Consider the following 27,429-nt stretch of genomic DNA (forward strand, 5'->3'; position numbering starts at 1 on the left):
TGAAGTGGAAGATCAGCCATGATCATATTGAATGGTGGGGCAGGTTCGATGGGCTGAATGGCCTACTCCTGCGCCTATGTTCCCAATGGTTGCATTGCTTTTACATTTACGTTTTTCCAAATAACTGGGACCTTTCAAAAATCTAGAGAATTTTGGAAGATTACAACCTGTGCATCCACTATCTCTACAGTCACTTCTTTTAAGACCATTGGATACAGGCCATTAGGTCCAAGGGACCGGTCAGCCTTTAGTCCCAAGTAGTTTCTCTGGAACTTTATTTCCCCCTGGTAATAGTGATTGTTATAAGTTGCTACCGCCTTTTTGCCCCCAAATTTTCTACTACTGGGATGCTTTTAGGGTCTGATACTGTGAAGATAGATACAAGATCATTTTTCACTACTGTACCGATCTTTGCCTTTATTAACAGAGCTCCATACCTCCTTTTCCTTTCTTCCTATCCAATTGAAATGTCAAATACCCCTGAATATCCAGTTCTCAGTCTTGCTCGCCTTACAACCAAGTCTCTGTAATGGCTATCATGTCATACTCATTTATTTCTATTTGTGGCATTAATGTTACGAATGCTGTGTGCATTCAAATAAAGCGCCTTTAATTCTGTCTTTTTACTATATTTCTCTACTCTGACCCTATTTGCTCGTACACCCTTATGTTTGTACCCTGCACTATTGATTTGCCCTTTCTCAAACTTTCTAAATTTCCCCTCACCCGAACCCATCCACCCACTATTTAGTTCAAAGCCCTCCCTACAGCCCTAGTTATTCAATTCGCCAGGACACTGGTCTCAGCTCGGTTTAAGTGAAACCCTTCCCAATGGAACAGCTCCCCCTTTCCCCAGTACAGGTGCCAGTGCTCCACGATTTGAAACCCATTTCTCCCACACCCATCTTTGAACCTTCAAATGATTTTATTTATCCTATGCTAATTTGCTCATGGTTAAGGTAGTAATCCAGAGATTTGCACCATTGTGGTTCTGCTTTTTAAATTTAGCCCTAGCTGCTCATACTCCCTTATCAGAACCTCTCAATCGTACCTATGTCATTGGTACTTACGTGAACCACGACAACTCGACCTTCCCCTCCCACTCCAAGTTCCTCTCCAGCCCCGAGGAGATGTCCTTAACCCTGGCACAGGGCAGGCAGCACAGTCTTCAGGACTCACGTTCTCAGCTGCAGAGAACAGTATCTATCCTCCACTACTACTACTTTCCTTTTTACACCCCTGACTTGAATGGCCCCCTGCACCACGGTACTGCGGTCAGTTTGTTCATCCTTCCTGCAATCCCTGCTGTTGTCCACACAGGCTCCAAGAACCTCGTACCTGCTGGACAAGTGCAAGGATTGAGGCTCCTCCAATACTACCTTCTAGATCACCATACCTGTCTCACTCTTAGTCACACCTCCCTGTCCATAATCACGGACCAAATCTGAAGAACGTAACCTAAGGGGTGTGACAGCCTCCTAGAACAAAGTGTCCAGGTACATTTCTCCCTCCCTGATGCATCGCAGTGTCGAAAGCTCAGACTCCAGCTCATTAACTCTGAGCTGAAGTTCCTTGAGTTGCAGACACTTACTGCAGATGTGGTTCCTGCGGATCATATGTGTCCACCAAGTCCCACATGCTACAGCTGCAACACATCACCTGCCCTGCCATGTCTACTGTATTTTGTATAACTAATTCAGATTTCGAGTTTTGAAATGACACTCAATGATTATTGGTAGTAATATTAAGTAACTAGTTAAACTACAGATTTAATACAGTACTTATATCCCCCAGTTTAAACTACAGCCCTCATTCAAGAAAAACAAATGGGTACGGCATGAGAGAGATTGCATGGGAAGGGGATTTAAAAAAGTACTGTTGCAATAAGGATGCGAATTTCACCACAAATGTTTTGCGGGTCTCTGCTTGTACAAGATAAATTGAAGTAACTGGTCCTCAAATTAACCCTTTAAGCCAGCATCATTCTGCTGAATCTGCATCGTTCCCCTCCCAAGGCCAATATATCCTTCCTGAGGTGCAGTGCTCAGAACTGAACACAGTAGATGGGGTCTGACCAAAGCTCTGTAAAACTGAAGCATCACTTCCTCCCATTTGTAAAGCCCCTTGCGATAGAAACCAACATCCCATTAGACTTTTTGATTATTTTATGTATCTGTGAACTAGCTTTTAGTGATCTGTGTACAGGGACACCTCCCTGTTACTCCACAGCTCATGGTCTCTCAATTAAAAAAAAATAAAATTCTGATTTGACTCTTTTGGATCCACGCTAAAATCGATCTGCTACAGTTTTGCCTACTCACTTCCTCCATATGTCCCTCTGTAATTTTCTGCTTCCATCTACACAACTCACTTGCCTCCTAACTTTACTGTCATCTCCAAATTTGGATAGACAACACTCTATTCCTTCATCCAAGTCATTTGCAGTTTTCCATTTGAACGTACAGATGAGAAATGTGTACCTGAAGTATAACATAGTAAACAAAATACCTGTGCCAAAAAATTAACATATATTCTGCAAATCAAACATTACACAACACCACTCATCTAACAACTATGTGTTCCATTATGAGGTCTTAGTTGACAGCAATGAAAAAGACACAAAGCTCTGTTTAGATTATAAACGAAAGCCGTCCGGCTCAGGGGAAGTATTATCTGGACTTGATATGGCGCACCCAAAGAAGGGAGAAAATTGCTGAGTGGGAAATATATATAATTAATAAGGATATATAAAATATAATTCACAAACTTCCAAAATGTACACACAACACTTAAAAACTGGTATAATCTATAGCTTGTACACATTTTAAACAGCAACAATGAGACTCTACTCATCATTGTAATTCAACACCCATGCACACTGCAGTATGCATAACATGTCCATGTAAATAGTTTCACATCATACCTTGTCAGTGTGTCAAAATACACAATCCATATTTGAAATAAGACTGAAGACAAATCAATCCCTGTCTAAGTCAGTGGTGTCTTCTAGTCACATGACACAACACAGTCTACTTCTTGGGTCTTGGCAGATTATACATCTGGCTGAGGAAGCCAGCATAACGCTCCCAGATCTTTACCAATGGTGTCCTAAACTGACGAGCTGGGTAACAGCTGCCAAACAGACACTCCACCTTTTGGCAGGCAAGTGTCCGGTCTCTGGAAGATCAGCAAAGCCTAGTCAGGGTTGGAGGTCTTGGGGAGGTGGGGCGGGGGGGGGTGGGAATACGTTAGAAGAGACAAAAATCATAGATGCAGACCTGCCATATAGCACACAAAACACAGCATATTAAGTGCTTCACCATGCAGTGGCAATAACGAGCAAAACTGAACTATGTCACATGTTTGATAGGTGCATAAAACAAAGTTCAGAGACCATTAAGCATGACAACATGTAACACAAAGCTAGTACAGCAAGACTGCAAAGAGCATGAGTTATAGAGTCAGTCATTATGGCACAGGAGGCCATTCAGCCATTGGGTCATGCCAGCTCTCTGTGGAGCAATCCAGTCAGTCCAGTTCCCCTGCTTCATTCCCATAGCCCTACAAATTTTATTTCCTCAACTGCCTATTCAATTTCTTTTTGAAATCATTCATTGTATCTGCTTCCACCATCCTCATAGGCAGTGAGTTCCAGGTCATTACCACTCGCTGCGGTAAAATGTTCGCCCTCACATCTCCCCTGTATCTCTTGCTCAAAACTTAAATCTGTGTCCCTTAGTCCTTGTACCATTAGCTGATGGGAACAGCTTTTCTTTGTCTACCTTATCTAAACCCATCATTATCTTGTACACCTCTATCAAATCTCCCCTCAATCTCCTTTTCCCCCATAACAACGCTAACTTCTCCAAGCTAACCTTGTAACTAAATTCCCTCATCCTTGATAATATTCTAGTCAGTCCCCTCTGCACCGTCTCAAGAACCTTCATATCCTTCCTCAAGTGTGGTGACTAGAACTGAATACAATATTCGAGTTGTAGCCTAACCGGACCTTTAGAAAGGTTCAGCGAACTTCCCTGCTTTTGTACACAATAGCTCTATTTATGAAGCCGAAAATCACATATGCTTTGCTAATTACTCTCTCAATATATCCCGCACCTTCTAAGATCTATGCACATAAACCCCAGGTCCCTCGGTCCCTGCAAACTCTTTAGAACTGTGCCAATTAGTCTATATTGCCTCACCCTATCCCATCTGCCAAAATGCATCACCACACACTTCTCTCTATTAAATTCCATCTGCCACTTGTCTGCCCATTCTGCTAGCCTATCTATGTCCTGTTGCAGTCGATTGGTAACATCCTCACTGTTTGCCACACCTTCAAGTTACGTATCATCGGCAAATTTTGAAAATTGACAGTCATTTATATAGCATTAACCCTTGGGAACACCACTGTCTACCATCCTGCATTCTGAAAAACAACCATTTACCATGACTGGCTGTTTTCTGTCCTTAAGTCAATTTTTCATCCTTCCTACTCCATGAGCTTTAATTTTGTTTTTGCGATACTTGATCAAACACTTATTATAATCTATATTGACAACATCCAACACATTCTCTTCATCAACCCGTGTTGCTTCATCAAAAGATTCAATTAGATTAGTCAAACACTATCTGCCTTGTACAAATCCATGCTGGCTTTTCTTAATTAACTCAAACCTCTACAAGTGCCTGTTGATTTTTTTCCCCCCAATTATTGTTTCGAAAGCCTTACTCAACACTGAGGTTAAACTGACCGGCCCATAGTTACTAGGAATGTCCTTACACATTTGCTTGAACAACTCTCCAATCCTCTAACCCTTCCCCTGTATCTAGGCAAGATTATGCTAAACCCTTCTGCGATCTCCACCCCAAATTCCCTTATTAGCAATTTGCAATGTAAGCCATGCGGAACAGGTGATTTATCCACTCTAAGCATAGCCAGACTTTCCAGTACATCCGATCAATTTTCATCCCATCTATTACTGCTACCACCTCAGCTTCCACGAATATTCTGTCAGCATCCTTTCCTTTGTAAACACCAATACAAAGTACTCATTAAATATTCTAGCCTTGCTCTCTATATATAAAACACTCTTTGTCCCGAACAAGCCCCACCCTGACGCTTACTACCCATTTAGCATTTACATGCCGGTAGAAGATTTTAGGGTTCCCTTTTATGTTAACTGCCATTCTATTCTCTCATTGCCGGTCTTAATTTCCTCTTCACTTCCCCTCTCAACTTATTGCATTTGGCCTGGTTCTTGCTTGAAGAATTTACCTTACATGCATCATATGCCCTCCTTTTTCTTGTTTCATCATATTCTATATCTCCCTCATCAACCAAGGAGCTCTGGCTTTGGTTCCTCTGCCTTCCCCTCTTGTTGGGATGTTCCTAACCTGTACCTGACACACCTCTTCCTTAAAGATCATGCATTATTTCGTTAGAATTTTTCCTGGCAAAGTTTGGTTCCATTTTCCTCTCATCCCATTGAAGTTATTGCTCTTTCAATTAGGAAGTTCTACTTTAGAGTATTCCTTGCTTTAGATTGTGAAACAACATAATGTCAGTATTTGCAGATTCAATACGTTTTTTTTAATTAGAGTTATGCTTTTTAAAACATGTATATACATACAGATTTCAGTCTCTTTACAGCTTCCTCACAGATGTGCATCCCTCGAGATTCGTCTACCTCCACGTGGCCTAAGTACTGGAAAAAGAAAATAAAAGTCAAACTTCTGATCAGCCTCAACATATTCCAGCTTGATTCCAGCAAATTTAGTTCAAGATAAAATCATGATGAACTCCGTGGTTGGATTCAGTGGATAAATATACCCTGTTAACTGCTGGAGTCAAATGAGTCAACATTCTCCCCTATCTGTGAAATTAGCCAATCGCAGACTCAGCCTCAATAATTGTGGTGCTACAATTGGTTTCAGCATCCATCTTCTCCTGATCATTATCTTAACCCGGTGAGTGTGGACTTTGGGCATGCACAGGATTGGGTTCAGTTGTGATGATCCGATAGTTGATTAGCATGCTGATAATGCACAAGCATTGAGAAGGAGTAAGAATAACTACTTTGGCAAGTGGAACTCTATGCCAAGTAAAATCTGTGCCGACAGGAGAGGAAAAGGAATAAGTCCCACATAATGATGCATAAAATGAGGTTACTGTCATCAAAACTAGATTTTCCTTTTTACTTCATTTTTATTAGCGTGCACTCATTCCCTTTCTTGCCACATTTAAATTCACAAGTGTTTCAAGGTATGAGGAAATATCAGAATTTTAAATGTCATTGATAATTCAACTGAGTATGGCTGTCATACTTCATACGTTATCCCAATTCCTCAATTGGCTTTGCATTGAAACCAGTACTAATTTGTAAAATCTGTTACTGATATTGTAAGTGTTATTTTTTCAAATTTCTAGTCCAACTCGAAAAAGGTGAAGATAGACAGTGACAGATAACTCTTAATAACGGAGGACATTTATCCTGTTGATAATCTGTTTCACTAAAATTATAGTTTTCATCTGTCACATTGTAGGTGGTCCTTACCTAAGGGATGGTGCACTCTAACTACTTACACAATCTACACTTCCACCTTATTGCAATGTATTGTACAAGTATTCCCAATTTATAACTGAATAGAACAGTGTGAAAAGCATGTCAGAAAGGTATAAATACTTCAACTCCAGTGTGCCCAGTACTTCCTCAGAATTATCAGTAATAAATTAGCACTGTGGTCAAAGTGATGTCAGGTTTCACAAATATTATTGCACAGATAAAACAACAAATTCACAACAGAATGTTAACCAGTACATGTTGGAGAGGTTCATGACGTTTTCCAGAGTACCTGAAATATGAGGAAGCAAAGAAAGACACCCTGCTGATATTTCAAATTTGTGCTCTTCAAGCAGGGTCTCAGTAGAAACTACACATTTCACACCCTTCCCATTTCCTAGAGGCTGTGAATTATTCTAAAACAAATACTTGCATTGCAAGAGCACTTTTTAAACAGAGGACAAGAGAAACAGGGTGCTTAAATTAGGTGGCTCAAGGCAAATAAGTCAACTCAAGTTTTGATGGGCAGAATGTACTGTAACACTAATTTTCTAGATAGTCTGTTATTACATGGTACCCAGGGAGGTTTACAGAAACCAGCAAAGGATGACCAAAAAGTTGATTAAGGGGGGGGGGGGGGAAATGAGTAAACTAGCCAAGATTATCCAAACCAATTGTAAGAGCTTTTACAACAGGAACATATATTTGTATGGCACCTTTATCATAAAATGTCCCAAGGTGCTTCACAAAATAAAATATGGCACCAAGCCACATAGATGAAAGGTCATAAACCTGAACCATTAACTCTGTTTCTCTCTCCACAGATGCTGCCAGACCTGCTGAATATTTACAGCACTTCATGTTAATTTATGATATTAGGTCAGATGAACAAAAGCTTAGTCGAAGAGGTAGGTTTTAAGACGTGTCTTAAAGGAATAAAGTGAGCTCGAGAGGTGGAGAGGTGTGGAGAAGGAATTCCAGAACGTAGGGCCCAGATAGTTGAAGGCACAGCCAACAACGGTAGAGCGATGAAAATCAGGGATGCTCAAAAGGCCAGAATTAGAGGAGCGCAAACATCTTGGAGGGTTGTAGGGCTGGAGGAGAGTACACTGATAGGGAGGTGAAATGCCATGGAGGGATTCGAAAAGAACGATAATTTTAAAATCATGGTGCTTGACTGGGAGCCAAAGTGAGTCAGCGAGTACATGGATGATAGGTGAACAGGTCTTGGTGTGAGTTAAAACATGGGCAACAGTGTTTTGGATGACCTCAAGTTTACGGAGGGTAGAGTGTGGTAAACCAGCCAGGAGCACGTTGGAATAGTCAAGTCTAGAGGTAATGAAGGCATGAATGAGGGTTTCAGCAGATGAGCTGAGACGGGGCAAAGTCAGATGATGTTGTGAAGATGAAAATAGGCGGTCTTGATGATGGCGCTTATGTGGTCAGAAGCTCATCTAAGGGTCAAATGTGACACTGTGTCTCAGACTGCTGCCAGGGAGAGGGATGGAGTCAGGAGCTAGGGAATGGAGCTGGAGCGGGAACCCAAAACAATGGCTTCAGTCTTCCCAATATTTAATTGGAGGAAATTTCTACTCATTCAGCACTGGATGTTGGATAAGCAGTCTGACAATTTAACAACAGGGGAGGAGTCGAGAAAGGTGGCGAGGTAGGGCTGGGTGTCATCAGAGTACATGTGAAAACCGACGCTGTGCTTTCAGATGATGTCGCTGAGGGACAGTATGTAAGTATATAAAAAGGAGAGTAGCTGAAGTAAACATTAGTCCCTTAGAGGCAGCGACAGGAGAAATTAAGCAAGCAATTAAGGCGGAAAATGGTACGTTGGCCTTTATTACAAGAGAATTTGAGTATAGGAGTAAATATGTCTTACTGCAATTATAGAGAGCCTTGGTGAGACCGCACCTGGAATATTATGTGCAGTTTTGCACTCCTTACCCAAGGTAATATATACATGCCATAGAGGGAATGCAACGAAGGTTCACCAAACTAATTCCTGGATTGTCCTATGAGAAAAGATTAAATAGACAGTGCCTTTATTCTCTGGAGTTTCAAAGAATGAGGGGTGATCTCACTGAAATATACAAAATTCTTACAGGGCTCGACAGGGTTGATGCAGGAAGGATGTTTCCCCTGGCTCGGGAGTCCAAAACCAGGGGACACAGTCTCAGAATAAGGGGCAGGCCATTTAGGACTGAGATGAGGAGGCATTTCTTCACTCAGAGGGGGGGTGAATCTTTGGAATTCTCTGTCCTAGAGGGCTGTGGAGGCTCAGGCATTGAGTATGTTCAAGACTGAGATCAATAGATTTCCACATATTAAAAACATGAAGGGTTATGGGGATAGCGCAAGAAAATGGTGTTGAAGTAGATCAGCCACGGTCTCATCGAATGGCGGAATGGGATCGAAGGGCTGAATGACCTTCTACTGCTCCCATTTATTTTATCTTGTGTGTTCTTGTGTATGAGGAAATGGCAGAGAACTTGAACAAATGTGTGTCTGTCTTCACATACCAAAAACAGAGGATAATTATGGGGCTAATAAGAGTAAGCAGCTTTAATGTAAATATCAGAGAAAAAGTACTAGAGAAACTTAAGGGACTAAAAGCTGACAAATCCCCAGGACCTGATGGCCTACATCTTAGGGTTCGAAAAGAGGCAGCTGCAGAGATGGCACGTGCACGGGTTATGATTTTCAAAATTCCCTAGATTCTAGAACAGTCACAGCGGATTGGAAGTTGGCAAGTGTAACACTGCTATTCAAGAAAGGAGGGAAGACACAAAACAGGGACATACTGGCCAGTTAGCTTGACATCAGTCAGGAAAGTACTGGAATCCATTATTAAGGAAGACTTAATGCACTTAGAAAATTATAGTAGCATCAGGCAGAGTCACACTGTTTTACAAAAGGGAAATTGTGTTTGACAAATTTATTAGTTTTTTTGAAGATGTAACTAGTAGGATAGATAAAGGGGAACCAGTAGATGCATTATACTCGGATACCCAAAAGGCATTCGATAAAATGCCACACAAAAGGTTGAAAGGGAAGGCAAGGAACGCATGGAGTTAGGGGTAATATATTAACATGGATAGAGGATTGGTTAACAGACCAGTGGAGAGTAGGGATCAACGGGGCATTTTTTTTTTGTTCATGGGATATGGGTGTCACTGGCAAGGCAACAAATGCTGGCCTATACCTAATTGCCCTTGAGAAGGTGGTAGTGAGCTGTCTTCTTCAACCGCTGCAGCCGGCTAGTGTGGGTACACCCACAATGCTGTTAGGAAAGGTGTTCCAGGATTTTGATCCAGCGACAGTGAATGAACGGCAACACAGTTTCAAGTCAGGATGGTGTGTGGCTTGGAGGCGAACTTGCAGGTGATGGCGTGCCCATGTGTATACTGTCCTAGTCCTTCTAGGTGGTAGAGGTCGCGGGTCTGAAGGTGCTGTCGAAGGAGGCATGGTGAGTTGCTGCAGTATAACTTGTAGATGGTGCACACTGCTGCCACTGTGCACTGGTGAAGGGAGGTGGATGGGGGTGCCGATCAAACGGGCAGCTTAGTCTTGGATGGCGTTAAGCTTCCTGTTGGAGCCTCATTCATCCAGACTCCAGCACTCTCCTTACTTGTGCCTTGTAGATGGTGAACAAGCTCTGGGTGAGTCAGGAGGTAGGTTACTTACTGCAGAATTCTCAGCCTCTGTCCTGCTCTTGTAGTCACAGTATTTAGGTGGCTACTCCAGTTCAGTTTCTAGTCAACGGTAACCCCCAGGATGTTGATAGTGGGGGATTCACCGATGGTAATGCCATTGAACGTCACGGGGAGGTGAATAAATTCTCTATTATTGAGGATTGTCATAGCCTGGCACTTGTGTGGCGCAAATGTTAGTTGCCACTTACCAGCCCAAGCCTAAATGTTATCCAGGTCTTGCTGCATATGGACACGGACTGCTTTAGTATCTGAGGAGGCTGGGATAGACAGATTTTTGGTCTCGGAATCAAGGGATATGGAGAACAGGCAGGGAAGTAGAGTTGAATCCCAAGATCAGCCATGATCATTTTAAATTACAGAGCAGGCTCGATGGGCCATATGGTCTACTCCTGCTGCTGTTTCTTGTGTTCCCAAGTTGTGAATGATGCTGAACATTGTGCAATCATCAGCGAACATCCCCACTTCTGACCTTATGATGGAGGGAAAGTCATTGATGAAGCAGCTGAAGATGGTACAGCCTAGGACACTACCCTGAGGAACTCCTGCAGTAATGTCCTGGGGCTGAGAATATTGGCCTCCTACAACCACAAGTATCTTCTCTTATTCTAGGTATGACCCAACCAGTGGAGAGTTTTCCTCTGGATTCCCATTGACTTCAGTTTGACTAAAGCTCCTTGGTGTCACACTCGATCAACTGCTGCCTTGATATCCAGGGCAATCACTCTCACTTCTCATCGCGAGTTCAGCTATTTTTCCATGTTTGGACCAAGATTATAATGAGGTCAGGAACTGATTGGCCCTGGCGGAACCCAAATTGAGCAGGTTATTGTTGTTTAACTTTGCAGGCTGTAGCTCATGGAGTGCTACAAGGATCAGTGCTGGGACCTCAGCTATTTACAATCTATATTAATGAATCAGATGAAGAGACCAAGAGTAATATATCCAAGTCAAGTTTGCTGACAACAGGTGAGAATGTAAGTTGTGAAGTGGACACAAAGAGGCAGCAAAGAGATAAAGACAGGTTAAGTGAGTGGGGAAAGAGGTGTCAGATAGACTATAATGTGGGCAAGTGAGGTTACTCACTTTGATATTAAGAATAAGAAAACAGAATATTTTGTAAAAAGGGTGAGTCATGCAGGCCCCCATCTGCCAAGAATAAGGCATATTAATTTCGCCACATGAACATTGATTTTAAACTGTTACTGGAGTAAAGAACTAGTTTTAAAAAAAAACACCAGATGTTTGACTGGAAAGACATTTGCATATTTACAGAGTGCTTAAAAGGGACAAAAGACCATTCCCTGACGTATTTAATCCACAACAGACTTTAGATTACCAGACGTTGAAGGTGGAGGAGCTAGCATTCCAGGTTGACTGCTAAGATGGCCAAACACACAAACTGACATGGACACACCAGCTAGTCACATGACTAACCTGCTGTGCCACCTGAGTTTTTTGAATTTGAACTTGTCACAGAGTTTTGAACTGGCAGAAAGCGGTTTGCTCCTGGACTGAAAAGACCTAGTGGCTGGCTCGCCACAGCCTCTCCTGTCCGCTCTCATCTCTTTCTCACGGAACTCCAAGACCCACTGAAGACCAACTGAAGACACATGAACCCCAAGAGAGAAAAGACTCTTACAGTGAATAAGGTTTAAGAAGTATACTAGGCCCCAACGAAAAGCAAGACCACATCTTCAATCAAGGACTACAGCCAGCTCGCAGGACAGGAACAAAACACCCAACTCAAACATTGCCTCAAACCTTTCCACTTTATCTTTTCTGTCCCTATCTGCATGTGTGTATTGCATAGGCATGCTCGCCTGGGCGTGTCGTGTATCCACATTTGTTAACAGAATTAGAGTTTAAGTTTAATAAAATTTCACTTTTCTTCTTTAAACCTAAGAAAGCCTATTTGTGTTCATTTCTTTGCCTTATAATTGGAAAGCGGTGAACAAGAATTCACCAAAGGGAAGCTCAAAACACCGTGTGTTTAAAATCAAATCCTGTTACAATAAGACCAGGTGAAGGCTGAGAGGGAACCCTAGACACCTTTCTCACCAGGTCGTAACCGTGTGAAACTTTTAAATGCTGATGTTCAACGAGATGAACGAAGGATATGATTGCACTGGAGAGGGTGCAGAGGTGATTCACCAGGATGTTGCCTGGGCTGGAGGATTTCAGCTATGAAGAGTGATTGGATAGGCTGGGGTTGTTTTCCTTGGAGCAGAGAAGGCTAAGAGGGGACCTGATTGAGGTGTACAAAATTATGAGGGACATTGATAGGATAGATAGGAAGAAACTTTTTCCCTTAGTGGAGGGATCAATAACCAGGGGGCATAGATTTAAGGTGACAAAAGCTGTGAAGAATCAGTTCGAGTGGAAGAAGTGGACCGCTGGATGGCGGCGTCCAGGGCGGTGGACGCGTAAGGCTGGGAGAGGAATTCACCGCAGAAAGAGGGTGAACGGCTGGCGATCCAGGAAAGAAATGCTGATGAAGACCCTGCCAGTGGTTGCCAAGCTTGGCCAACTGGACAGGAAGGCCACATGGCTGTGTTCGGGGAGCCCGGCCACGGCGGCGATCAGGAGGAAGAGCGGCCATATGGTCCCGGCAGCGGCTCCCGCTCACTCGGCGACTCCGTGCTGTTTCCACACAAACTTTCCCCACAACTCCAGCTCGACTCCCGGATCCCGATCCCAGTAGCAGTACATCATTGTAAAATCATTGTGGTGGGAGCTGATGAAATGTTTTATTACCTGCACCCCCACCCCCCTCGCACCATCTTCCCCTCACACCCACTTCCCCTGCAGCCCCCTTTCCAGCTCCCACTCGCACCCCCTTCCCCCCACCTCCTACCACCGGCATCCACCTACCCCTGTGTAGGGGCCCTAACAACCCCACTGCCTTGTGGGCGTCTCGGGAGAGACCAAGGCTAAGGGAGTAAACCCTAACAGAAAATCCGGAGCGGAACCCTGAAGGCGGTCATGTGTCACCTTTGGCATGTTTCCGGCAGTTCCTGCAACCATACCGGTGCTAAACGTCGTGCTCTGCACTCCTTTGGACCCCACCAGGAAGGCCGAGAGGGGGGTTTTGACACTTGGGCAACTCACAACCTCCATACATCCGCCCAGGCATGCGCCATGGAGAGGTCACTCCATAGTCACCTCACAGCGACCAAAACAATACGGAAGGCAGCAGTTACGGGTTATAAGTCCAGCTCAATTGGCGTAGAGATTGGGCACCACGGGTTGCCTTTGGCGGTGGGAGAGGTCATCGCATCTCACTGGACAGCTACTGCCCACGTCAAACCAGGCAGTCCCCGTTCAGTAAGGTTCTGTCCCGCCACAGTCCACCTGCTTCAATGGGTGCTTGGAGCTCAGGGTCATTGCCCGACAAGTGGACTGAAACACCGCACCAAACAGCACGACCAAAAAAGGAAAGAAGGTACCAGCCCCTCGGTTTTGCAAGTTGGAACGTCAGAACTGTGTGTCCCGGCCTGTCGGAAAACCTTACACAAATCAACGATTCTCGGAAGACCGCCATCATTAACAACGAGCTCAGTAGGCTCAATGTGGACATTGCAGCACTTCAGGAGACACGCCTTCCTGCGAATGGATCTCTAAGAGAGCAAGGCTACACCTTCTGGCAGGGGAGGGATCCTGAGGAACCAAGACAGCATGGAGTGGGCTTCGCCATCAGAAACTCTTTGCTCAGCATGATAGAGCCACCCTCAAATGGCTCGGAACGCATGCTGTCCATCCGACTGTTCACCGCCTCTGGTCCAGTACACCTACTCAGCATCTATGCTCCAACACTCTGCTCCCCACCTGAAGCTAAAGACCAGTTCTATAAGGAACTCCATAATATCATTAGTAGCATCCCCAACACCGAACACCTGTTCCTGCTGGGGGACTTGAATGCCAGGGTTGGGGCCGACCATGACTCATGGCCCTCCTGCCTTGGGCGCTATGGCATTGGTAGGATAAATGAGAACGGGCAGAGACTGCTCGAGTTGTGTACCTATCATAACCTCTGCATCACCAACTCATTCTTTCACACTAAACCCTGTCACCAGGTTTCTTGGAGGCACCCAAGGTCACATCGTTGGCACCAGCTGGACCTCATCGTCACAAGGCAAGCCTCTTTAAACAGTGTTCAAATTACACGCAGCTTCCACAGTGCGGCCTGCGACACCGACCACTCCCTGGTGTGCAGCAAGGTTAGCCTCAAACCAAAGAAGCTGCATCACTCCAAGAAGAAGGGCCACCCACGCATCAACACGATCAGAATTTCTCATTCATAGCTATTACATCAGTTTCTAAATTCACTAGAAAAAGCCCTTCAAAACACTCCCACAGGGGATGCAGACAGCAAGTGGGCCCACATTAGAGACGCCATCTATGACTCAGCAATGACCACCTACGGCAAACATGTGAAGCGGAATGCAGACTGGTTTCAATCTCACATTGAAGAGCTGGAACCTGTCATAGCCGCTAAGCGCATTGCACTGCTGAACTACAAGAAAGCCCCCAGCGAGTTAACATCCGTAGCACTTAAAGCAGCCAGAAGCGCTGCACAAAGAACAACCAGGTGCTGCGCAAGTGACTACTGGCAACACCTATGCAATCATATTCAGCTGGCCTCAGACACCGGAAACATAGATGAATGTATGATGGCATTAAGACAGCTTTTGGGCCAACCATCAAGAAGATTGCCCCCCTCAAATCTAAAACAGGGGACACAATCACTGACCAACACAAGCAAATGGACAGCTGGGTGGAGCACTACCTAGAACTGTACTCCAGGGAAAATGTTGTCACTGAGACCGCCCTCAATGCAACCCAGTCTCTGCCAGTCATGGATGAGCTGGACGTACAGCCAACAAAATCGGAACTCGGTGATGCCATTGATTCTCTAGCCAGTGGAAAAGCCCCTGGAAAGGACGCTATTACCCCTGAAATCATCAAGAGTGCCAAGCCTGCTATACTTTCAGCACTGTACAAACTGCGTTGCCTGTGCTGGGACGAGGGAGCAGTACCACAGGACATGCGCAATGCCAATATCATCACCCTCTAGAAGAACAAGGGTGACCGCGGTGACTGCAACAACTACCGTGGAATCTCCCTGCTCAGCATAGTCGGGAAAGTCTTCGCTCGAGTCGCTTTAAACAGGCTCCAGAAGCTGGCTGAGCGTGTCTACCATGAGGCACAATGTGGCTTTCGAGCAGAGAGTTCCACCATTGACATGCTGTTCTCCCTTCGCCAGCTACAGGAAAAATGCCGTGAACAACAGATGCCCCCCTACATTGCTTTCATTGATCTCACCAAAGCCTTTGACCTCGTCAGCAGACGTGGTATCTTCAGACTACTAGAAAAGATCGGATGCCCACCAAAACTACTAAGTATCATCACCTCATTCCATGACAATATGAAAGGCACAATTCAGCATAGCGGTGCCTCATCAGACCCCTTTCCTATCCTGAGTGGCGTGAAACAGGGCTGTGTTCTCGCACCCACACTGTTTGGGATCTTCTTCTCCTTACTGCCCTCATGCATTTAAGTCTTCAGAAGAAGGAATTTTCCTCCACACAAGATCAGGTGGCAGGTTGTTCAAACTTGCTCGCCTAAGAGCGAAGACCAAAGTACGGAAAGTCCTAATCAGGGAACTCCTCTTTGCTGACGATGCTGCATTAACATCTCACACTGAAGAGTCTCTGCAGAGTCTCATCGACAGGATTGCGGCTGCCTGCAACGAATTTGGCTTAACCATCAGCCTCAAGAAAAGGAACATCATGGGACAGGACGTCAGAAATGCCCCATCCATAAATATAGGCGACCACACTCCGGAAGTGGTTCAAGAGTTCACCTACCTAGGCTCAATTATCACCAGTAACCTGTCTCTCAATGCAGAAATCAACAAGCGCATGGGAAAGGCTTCCTCTGCTATGTCCAGACTGGCCAAGAGAGTGTGGGAAAATGGCGCACTGACACAGAACACAAAAGTCCAAGCGTATCAAGCCTGTGTCCTCAGTACCTTGCTCTACGGCAGCGAGGCCTGGACAACGTACATTAGCCAAGAGTGACGTCTCAATTCATTCCATCTTCGCTGCCTCCGGAGAATCCTTGGCATCAGGTGGCAGGACTGTATCTCCAACACAGAAGTCCTCAAGGCGGCCAACATCCCCAGCATATACACCCTACTAAGAAGGCGGCGCCTGAGATGGCTTGGCTATGTGAGCCGCATGGAAGATGGCAGGATCCCGAAGGACACATTGTACAGCGAGCTAATCACTGGTATCAGACCCACCGGCCGTCCATGTCTCCGCTTTAAAGACGTCTGCAAATGCGACATGAAGTCCTGTGACATTGATCACAAGTCGTGGGAGTCAGTTGCCATTGATCGCAAGAGCTGGCGGGCAACCATAAAGGCGGGGCTAAAGCGTGGCGAGTCGGAGAGATTTAGCAGTTGGCAAGAAAAAAAAAGACAGAAGCGCAAGGGGAGAGCCAACTGTGCAACAGCCCCGACAACCAATTTTATCTGCAGCACCTGTGGAAGAGTCTGTCACTCTAGAATTGGCCTTTATAGCCACTCCAGGCGCTATTTCAGTAACCACTAACCACCTCCAGGCGCTTACCCATTGTCTCTCGAGACAAGGAGGCCAAAGAAGAAGATGATGATAGATTTAAGGTAAGGAGCAGGAGGTTTAGAGGGGAGTTGAGGAAATTTTTTTTCACCTAGAGGGTGGTTGGAATTTGGAACACATTGCCTGAAGAGGTGGTAGAGGCAGGAAGCCTCACAACATTTAAGAAGTATTTAGATGAGCATTTGAAACACCATAGCATACAAGGCTACAGGTCAAGTGCTGGAAAATGGGATTAGACTGGATGGGTGCTTGATGGTCGGCACAGACGTGTTGGGCCGAAGGGCCTGTTTCTGTGCTGTATAACTCTATCACTCTGAGATCTGGGTGTACGCATACAGGGAACACAAAGTTAGCATGCAGTTCTGATGAGAGGTCAGACCTGAAACGTTGGCTCTGCTTCGCTCTCCACAGATGCTGCCTGACCTGCTGGGTATTTCCAGCACTTTCTGCTTTTATTTTTATTTCAGAGTTTCAGCATCTGTAGTTTTTTGTTTTTATTTAAGTTAGCATGCAGGTTGGTTGGTATCCTTCCAGCAACAAAAGATGATAGACACGCAGCAAATAATCCATTTAGATGGGGTGTCTTCTCTTGGTGCACCTTTGCTGATGGCTCTGAAGGCCAATCCTTGAGAGACAGGTCCTGCCACAAATGCAGCACGCGAAACTGCCAAGTGATGCTGAGTTGTAGTTTTTGACGTTGGCACCAGTTGTTAAGGTCATCATGGAAGTGCACACCGGTCTACAGGATGTGTTGCCATTTCCCTCTTTCACCAGCTAGTGACTCCCGGGTGCGATAACCAATATTTACGGCCTTTATGTCACACTTGCAAGCATCCTTGAAGTGGAGTTTTGGGCACCCCACTGGTCGTCTGGCCCCGGCTACCTCACCATAGAGAAAGTCCTCGGGTGTGCAACCGTCTTTCATCCCTGCGGACGTGTCTGATCCACTGAAGCCGACTGTGTCTGATCAGTGCCAACACACTTGGGAGCTCTACCTTTGGGAGGACTGCTGCATTTGTGATTTTACCCGCCAGGATATACCCATAATGCGAAGACAGAAATTATTGAGCTTCTTTTCCTGGTAGCTTTAAGTCACCCATGTTTCATGGCCATACAGTAAGGTGCTGAGAACACAGGCCTTACACATCATCAGCCCAGTCCTCAGGGTCAGCTTGGTGTTATCCTACGTGTGTTTCACAAGTCAGCCAAAGGTGGTAGCTTTGCATGCATCAAGCTTTGCATCATGGGACAGACTACCTGTCACCGTGGACCCAAGATAGCAGAACATACGAATTAGGAGCAGGAGTAGCCCACTTGGCCCCTTGAGCCTGCTCCGCCATTGAATAAGTTCATGGCTGAACCTATTACTCCACATTCCTGCCTACCCCTGATGACCTTTCACCCCCTTGCTTATGAAAATTCTATCTACCTCTGCCTTAAAAATATTCAAAGACTCTGCTTCCACCGCCTTTTGAGGAAGAGATTCTGAAGACCCACGACCCTCGGAGAAAAAGTTTCTTCTCATCTCTGTCTTAAATGGGCGACCCCTTATTTTTAAACAGTGACCCCTAGTTCTAGATTTTTCCACCAGGGGAAAACATCCTTTCCACATCCACCCGGTCAAGACTCCTCAGGATCTTATATGTTTCAGTCAAGTCACTTCTTACTCTCCCAAACTCCTGCAGATACAAGCCTAGCCTGTCCAACCTTTCCTCGTAAGACAGACAGCCCATTCCAGCTTTTAGTCTAGTAAACCTTCTCTGTACTGCCTCCAAGGCATTTACATCCTTCCCTAAATAAGGAGACCAGTACTGTACTCCAGATGTGGTCTCACCAATGCCCTGTATAGCTGAAGCATAACCTCCCTACTTTTGTATTCAATTCCCCTCGCCATAAACGATAACATTCTATTAGCTTTCCTAATTATGTGCTGTACCCCTGCATACTAACCTTTTGCGATTCATGCAATAGGACACACAGATCCCTCAGCATCTGAGCTCTGCAATCTCTCACCATTTAGATAATATGCTTCTTTTTTATTCTTCCTGCCAAAGTGGACAATTTCACACTTTCCCACATTATAGTCCATGCGTCCTTGTAGCTGAGTTTCCCTGTGAGCGACTAACGCAGCATCATCAGTGTCGAGGAGTTCTCTGATCCGGATGTGATGTGTTTTTGGAAGGCAAATACTGTGTTGGCCTTTATTGCAAAGAGATTGGAGGACAACAAAAAGGAAGTCTTGTTACGACTGCATAGTGCTTTGATGGGACCACACCTGGAGCACTGGGTGTAGTTTTGGTCTCCATATTAAGGAATGGTGTACTTGCATTGGAGGCAGTACAGCAAAGGTTCACTAGACTCGTTCCTGGGTTGACAGGGCTGTCCTATGACGACTCAGTAGATTGGGCCTATACACTCTGGAGCAGAGGAGAGAGGGGCGATCTTACTGAAACGCTCAGGATTCTGAAGGGGCTTGACAGGGTAGACAAACAGAGGTTGTTTCCCCTGGTTGGGGAATCTAGAACACGGGGGCACAATCTCATTTAGGATTGAGATGAGAAGTTTCTTCACTCAGTGTTGCGAATCTTTGGAATTCTCTACCCCAGCAGGCTGTGGATGCTCCATCATTGAGTATATTCAAGGCTGATATCAATAGTTTAGATCTTTTTAGGAATCAGGGGATATGGGGACAGGGCAGGAAAGTGAAGTTGAGGCATTTGATCAGCCATGATTTTATTGAATGGCGGAGCAGGCTCAAGTGGGCATATGGCCTACTCCTGCTCCTATTTCTTACATTGCACATGTTCAGTACTCTACAAATGGCCTCAGCACTACAATTTTCGATTTCACCATAAAACTGACCATCATACTAGCAATGTTATTTGTGAAGTATTTTAAATCTCTTTGGTGGGAGAAAATGGCCAATATGTTTCATCCCAACAGCATACATTAAAATAATTAATTGCACATAAAGACATGATCATCAGATGAAACACCTTGAGAAGACATACCGTTCCTCACAGAAATGTAACTGTATAGTACAGGGGACGGCAACCTTTTTTACCTGAAGAGTCTTTCAAAAAAAAAATTGTTTAAAATAAAAACTATTGGAAGCCGCAACCCGAAACTAGGGTTTTAAATCTAAACAAAGGAAACTACAAAGTTATGAGGGACAAACTGGCTGTGGTAGACTGGGAAACTAAATTAAAAGGTATGACAGTAAACATAAAATGGCTAGTATTTAAAGCATTAATACTTAAGTTTACAACAAATTTACATTCCTTTGCGACACAAAAACCCAGCAGGAAAGGTGATCCAACCATTGCTAATAAGAGAAGTTCAAGATTGTATCAGATCAAAGGAAGAGGTTTAGAAAGTTGCCAAAAAATATAAGCCTGACGATTGGGAGCATTTTAGAATTCAGCAAAGGAGGACCAAGAAACTGACAAAGAAAGAATAGCATATGAAAGTAAACTGGTGAGAAACATAAAAATGGACTGCGAAAGCTTCAATAGGTATGTAAAAGGACATGATGAACAAAGACAAATGTGGGTCCGCTACAGGCAGAGACAGGAGTTTATAATGGAGAATAAGGAATAGCAGAGCAACTAAACAAATACTTGGTGTCTGTCTTCACAGAGGAAGATACAAAAAATCTCCCAGGAATAGTAGAGAACCATGGGACAAGTGAGAATGAGGAACTGAAAGAAATTAGTATTAGTATTAAAAAAGTAGTACTGGAGAAATTAATGGGACTGAAAGTTGATAATTCCCCAGAACCTGACGATCTCCATCCCACAGTATTGAAAGAGGTGGCTGCAGAGATAGTGGATGTGTTGGTGGTCATCTTCCAAAATTCTACAGATTCTGGAACAGTTCCTGCAGATAGGAAGGTGGCAAATATAACCCCACTATTTAAGAAAGGAGGGAGGGGGGAAACAGGGAACTACAGACCTGTTAGCCTGACATCAGTAGTAGGGAAAATGCTAGAATATTATAAAGAATTTGATAACAGGACGTTTAGAAAATAGTGTAGGATTGGGTAGAGTCAACACTGATTTATAAAGGGAAATCATGTTTGACAAACCTGTTGGAGGTTTTTTTAAGGATGAAACTAGCAGAAAAGATAAAGGAGAATGAGTGGATGTGGTCTATTTGGATTTTCAGAAGGCCTTCAATAAGGTTCCACAATAGGAGGTTAGTAAGAAAAATTAGAACACATGAGATTGGGGGTAATCTCCTGGCATGGATTGAGAATTGGTTATCAGACAGAAAAGAGAGAGTAGGAATAAATGGGTCATTCTCAGGTTGGCAGGCTGTGACTAGTGGGGTATCGCAAGGATCAGTGCTTGGGCCCCAGCTATTCACAATCTATATCAATGATATGGACCTGGGGACCAAATGTAATATTTCCAATTTTGCGGATAGCACAAAACTAGGTGACAATCTGAGTTGTGAAGTGAATGCAAAGAGGCTTCAAGGACATTTAGACAGGCTGTGAGTGGGCAAGAACATGGCAGATGGAATATGTGGAAAAATGTCAAGTTATTCACTTCGGTAGAAAAACCAGAAATGCAGAGTATTTCTTAAATGGTGAGATTGGGAATGTTGATTTGCAAAGGGACCCATGTGTCCTTGTTCATGAGTCACTGAAAGCTAACATGCAGGTGCAGCAAGCAAATGGTGGAAGGCAAATGGTATGTTAGCCATTATTGCAAGAGGGTATGAGTACAGGAGTAAAGAAGTCTTGCTGCAATTGTATACAGCCTTAGTGAGAACACACCTGGAGTATCGCGTACAATTTTGATCTCCTTACCTCAGGAAGGATATACTTGCCACAGAGGGAGTGCAATGAAGGTTCACCAGATTGATCCCTGGGATGGCAGGATTGTCCTACGAGGAGAGATGGAGGAGACTGGGGCTATATTCTCTAGAGTTTAGAAGAATGAGAGGTGTTCTCATTGAAGTATACAAAACTCTTACTAGAGCTCGACAGGATAGATGCAGGAAGGATGTTACCCTTGGCTGTGGTGTCCAGAACCAGGGGACAAAGTCTCAGAATAAGAGAATAAAAAGCAAAATACTGCAGATGCTGGAAACCTGAAAATAAAATCAAAAAATGCTGGAAATACACAGCAGGTTTGGCAGCATCTGTGGAGAGAGAAGCAGAGTTAACGTTTCAGGTCAGTGACCCTTCATCAGAACTGGCAAATATTAGAAATGTAATAGGTTTTAAGCAAGTAAAGCACAGGTGGGGCAAGAGATAACAGAAGAGAAGGCGTTGATAGGACAAGATCACAGAGAATAACTGGTCATGGAGCAAAGGCAAAAGGTATGCTAATGATGCGGTGAAAGACAAAGCGTTTGTACAGAGAGGGTGTTAATTGACAGAAAAATGAACATCCCTGGCCCCAAGCACAAACATGAAAAAAAGTGGATTGGTACAGTAGAAATAAAATAAAATAAACACACAAAATAAGAAAAAATAACTAAAAATAAAAAGGGGGGCCCACAATTCTCTGAAATTATTGAACTCCGTGTTCAGTCCGGCAGGCTGTAGCATGCCTAATGAGTAAATGAGGTGCTGTTTGAGCTTGCATTAGCTTTCACTGGAACACTGCAGCAATCCCAGGCCAGAGATGTGGGCATGAGAGCAGGGGGGTGTTTTGAAATGGCCAGCAACCGGAAGCTCGGGGTTATGCTTTTGGATGGAGCGGAGGTGTTCTGCAAAGCGGTCACCCAATTTGCATTTGGTCTCCCCATTGTAGAGGAGACCACATTGTGAGTAGTGAATACAGTATACTACATTGAAAGAAGTGCAAGTAAATCGTTGCTTCACCTGAAAGGAGTGTTTGGGGCCTTGGATAGTGAGGAGAGAGGAGGTAAATGGACAGGTATTACACCTCGTGCGACTGCAGGGGAAGGTGCCAAGGTGGTGGGGGTAATGGAGGAGTGGATCAGGGAATCATGGAGGGATCGATTTTTTTTGGAACGCTGACAGGGAAGGGGAGGGGAAGATGCATTTGGTAGTGGTATCACACTGGAGGTGTTGGAAATGGTGGAGGATGATACTTTGGATGTGGAGGCTGGTGGGGTGGAAAGTGAGGACAAGGGTAACCCTGTTGCAGTTCTGGGAGGGAGGGTAAGGGTCAAGGTGTGGAAAATGGGCCAGACATGGACACCGATGACTATATCGGTGCTGTTTCCTGCTCCCGCCCGGAAGTAGAAAATTTTGCTTCTAATTTCCACCTTTCACCTTTACATGGTCCATCTCCGACACTTCCCTTCCCTTCCTCGACCTCATGGCCACATCTCTGTCCTGGGATTGCTTCAGTGTTCCATGAACATCAATGCAAGCTCGAGGAACAGCGCCTCATTTACCAATTAGGCACGCTACAGCCTGCTGGACTCAACATTGAGTTCAGTAATTTCAGAGCATGACGGGCCCCCCTTTTCATTTTTAGCTTTTTTCTTTTTTATTATTTTTATTTTATTTTAGTTTGTTTCTACTGTACCTACCCAATTTTTTTTCATTTTTCTGTCAATTAACACCCTCTCTGTACAAACGCTTTGTCTTTCACCGCATCATTAGCATACCTTTTGCCTTTGCTCCATGACCAGTTATTCTCTGTGATCTTGTCCTATCAACACCTTCTCTTTTGTTATCTCTTGCCCCACCCCCATTTTATTTGCTTAAACCTATTACATTTCTAATACTTGCCAGTTCTGATGAAGGGTCACTGATCTGAAACGTTAACTCTGCTTCTCTCTCCACAGATGCTGCCAAACCTGCTGAGCATTTCCAGCATTTCTTGTTTTTATCTCAGAATAAGACGTTGGCCATTTAGGACTGATGAGAAGGAATTTCGTCACTCAGAAGGTGGTGAATCTTTGGAATTCTCTAGCCAGGAGGGCTGTGGACGCTCAGTCAATGAGTATATTCTAGACAGAGATCTACAGACTTCTAGATATTAACGATATCAAGGGATAAGGGGATAGTGTGTAAAAATGGTGTTGAGGTAGATCAGCCATGACCCAGTTGAATGGTAGAGCAGGCTCAAGGGGCTGTACAGCCTATTCTTGCTATTTCCTATGTACCTATGAAAAAAAATTGAATAGAGTAAAGGCATAGCATACCTTAAGAGGAATAAATTGTCTAGAGAGAACCTAAGGAACATTATGCACTTACTTGATATGTAAAAAGTCATTTACTTTAACTTCTCTCTGATGCTTACAACAATGACCGCAGTTACCACTGAAGTTTATGTAATCTCAATCTTGTATATAAGGATGGGCAAAAATCCAGTTTCTACTTCCAGGAATAGGTAAAAGCACAGATTTAGGTTTACAAATTTTAATCCTGATGCTACCTAAATCTTAAATTTGCCTTTGGCTTTATCAATTTTTCCTGGAGAAACGGAACAGCACACTTTCTTCCACTTCTAGGCGGATATTTTTTGGCAAACTTTGAGCTTTGCTCACAACTGCCAGGTAGAATTGATTTTTTTGTTACCATGAAACATTTTATCCCATTTCAGACATAGCATGTCCTGTTTGACTCCAAGCTTTAGTCACGACTTTCATCTTTGACGATTCTCTGTTTCAATGTTATTCAACCCTTTTGCTTTCTGTGATTGAATTCATTTTTTTTCTAATCCCTGTTTCTTCCCCGACAAATCTCTTTGTAACCAAACCTTTTTTTGTTACGAACTTGCTCGAACATCAGAAGTATATGCACATTGAAACACTTTTTGATTAAGGCCAATCAAGCACTGTACCATTTTGAAGCCTGACAACGAACAAACTAAATTTTTGATTAAGCAAATGAGTAACTCAATCAAAGAAAATTGTGCTGCTTTCTAGTTTCGTTTAGTTTAGAGATACAGCACTGAAACAGGCCCTTCGGCCCACCTAGTCTGTGCCGACCATCAACCACCCATCCATATTAATCCTACACTAATCCCATGTTCCTACCACATCCCCACCTGTCCCTATATTTCCCTACCACCTACCTATACTAGGGGCAATTGCTAATGGCCAATTTACCTATCAACCTGCAAGTCTTTGGCATGTGGGAGGAAACCGGAGCACCCGAAGGAAACCCACGCAGACACAGGGACAACTTGCAAACTCCACACAGGCAGTACCCAGAATTGAACCCAGGTCGCTGGAGCTGTGAGGCTGCGGTGCTAACCACTGCGCCACTGTGCCGCCCTTTGACGTGTCGTTTTCTTGACAATTTATTTCAGTTTTTTTCATGATAATGTGATCCGACTGGAAAGGTTGGGAGCCACAAATGAGATGTTAAAGGGCCCCATGCAGCTCTGAAGCCGCAGGGTGCCCACCCCTGACACAGTACAATAGCCAATAAGCAATATATAAAAACATCACTGGAATTTTATACACTGTTGGAGTTTTCTTTTAAGTGGCTTTGTGTGGATTTATATTGCACTGTGTAATAAAAGGTTTCTAGTACTGGAGGCTCTAAAGCACAAATATAATCAAACTACACGAGTTAATATTTAGCAACTGTAATAGAAAAACCATTTCTTCCTGATGAGAAAACATACATTGGCAGATGTTACGCCTGGCGATTTATTATGACCAGGGAAAAGACTGTTGTCTGCACAAGTCACTTGAAGCTACAATGTATGTGCGCTAAAGCAACAGACAAAAGCATCAGTAACTTGCACCAAAATTATAAAAATAGGAAGTGTTTGAGCCAAAATTCCAAAAGATGATTGAAAAGCACTTCTCAGATGACTTAACTGGTAATGGGAGCATGCATTGAAACCACAAACACTTAGCAAATCCTAGTTTACATTCCCAACCTCTGCTGAGGCAGCATGAGGGATTCTACAGTTCCGATGAAGGGTCACTGACCCGAAACGTTAACTCTGCTTCTCTTTCCACAGATGCTGCCAGACCTGCTGAGTGATTCCAGCATTTGTTTTTATTTCAGATTTCCAGCATCCGCAGTATTTTGCTTTTATTTGAGGGATTCTACAACCGGCTTCAGGATCTCCAAACTAGGGAAGTGGAAAACAAAGTTTGCAAGTTGAAAGGGATAAAACCAAGCACGTGATGTATCTTTCGACCTCAACACTACCCCCCTGCATCTTCTTGCATTCTAGGCGGTACAGCAAAGGTTCACTCGATTGGTTCCTGGGATGGAGAGGGTTGTCCTATGATGAGAGGCTGAGTTGATTGGGCCTATACTCTCTGAAGTTAAGAAGGAGAGGTGATCTCATTGAAACTTAGGTGTTTGAAGGTGCTTGACAGGGTAGACATCGAGAGGTTGTTTCCCCTGGCTGAGAAATTTAGAACACGGAGGCACAGACTCATGATCGGGGCTAAGCATTTAGGACTGAGATGAGGAGAAATTTCTTCACTCAGAGGGTTATGAATCTTCGGAATTCTCTATCCCAGAGGGTTGTGGATGCTCCATCGTTGAGCATATATAAGGCTTAAATACAGATTTTTGGTCTCTCAGGGAATCAAGGGATATGGGGAGCGGGCAGGAAAATGGAGTTGAAGCTAAAGATCAGCCATGATTGTATTGAATGGTGGAGCAGGTTCGAGAGGCCATATGATCTACTCCCCCATTCCTATTTCTCATGTAATTAGTGCACGCGTGGCCAACCAAAGTCAGGAGTAGTGGGGTTGGGACAGAAATAGAGGGGGGAATGTCAATATGCAATAGAAATGCAAAGGATCATAACATCCGAAGGACAAACTACAGGGTTGATGTTCTATTTACTGTGGTTCCAGACATTCTTCCAGAATGTTCTCTGTTGTCCACTTCACAAATTCTGTTCTTCACTTTATTTTGTTTGCTTGTCTCTAATCTCAAAAACCACCAAGAAATGCAAATAACCCAATATTTTCTTTCCCTGCCCTCAAAACATTCCCATACTCACATTCCTTGATCCAGAATAGGATCTTGAGACCTTCCATCTTGCGCCTACAAGGCTGCCTGTAGTTTGATACTAACGCTGGTGGACAGTGGTTCAGGTTGATTGACGCCTTACTAAGCAGTATGGATCAGCCAGTCATTTCTCCACAGCTCAGCTGGGAAAACACTAGGGGAAATTGCATTTGTTTGCATACCATTCCAATGTACCACAAAAAGTACATACTGCTTCATCACTCAACTGACGAATTCAAGATACCTTGGCTAGAATGACAGCAGTAGATTTTAAAGAAGTGGGAAACAAACAAGCCATATAGATACTGTCACAATGCATATCCATTCCAACCACTTTGAAGCTAGAAATAAAAACTTTCTACTGAGAATGCACAATATGTTCTATGCATAACGTGTTGGTATATGGTAGGAATTTCTTTTTAAAAAGCAAGATGTGCCATATTAAGTGTACAAACACAATTGAAAATCACCGCAGTGACCGCTATCTGGAATAATACAGCAAAACCAATAAAACTAAGTCAACTGTTGCCTGATATCGGAAATGATACCAATATCTGGAATAACTAAACACTTAG

At 44.0% G+C, this 27,429-nt stretch overlaps 1 protein-coding gene across 3 annotated transcripts in view; it reads right to left on the minus strand.

Annotated features, from left to right (window-relative positions):
* Positions 1 to 27,429, minus strand: part of numb (NUMB endocytic adaptor protein) — a 202,681-nt gene that overhangs the window by 66,926 nt on the left and 108,326 nt on the right. For all 3 annotated transcript variants that reach the window (XM_068039741.1, XM_068039739.1, XM_068039740.1), the window contains one exon: positions 5,634 to 5,708. In XM_068039741.1, the coding sequence (XP_067895842.1) occupies positions 5,634 to 5,708 (75 nt within the window). The remainder of the gene's footprint in view (positions 1 to 5,633; positions 5,709 to 27,429) is intronic.

The sequence above is a fragment of the Heterodontus francisci genome, chromosome 9, assembly GCF_036365525.1.
Source record: "Heterodontus francisci isolate sHetFra1 chromosome 9, sHetFra1.hap1, whole genome shotgun sequence".
Taxonomy (NCBI): domain Eukaryota; kingdom Metazoa; phylum Chordata; class Chondrichthyes; order Heterodontiformes; family Heterodontidae; genus Heterodontus; species Heterodontus francisci.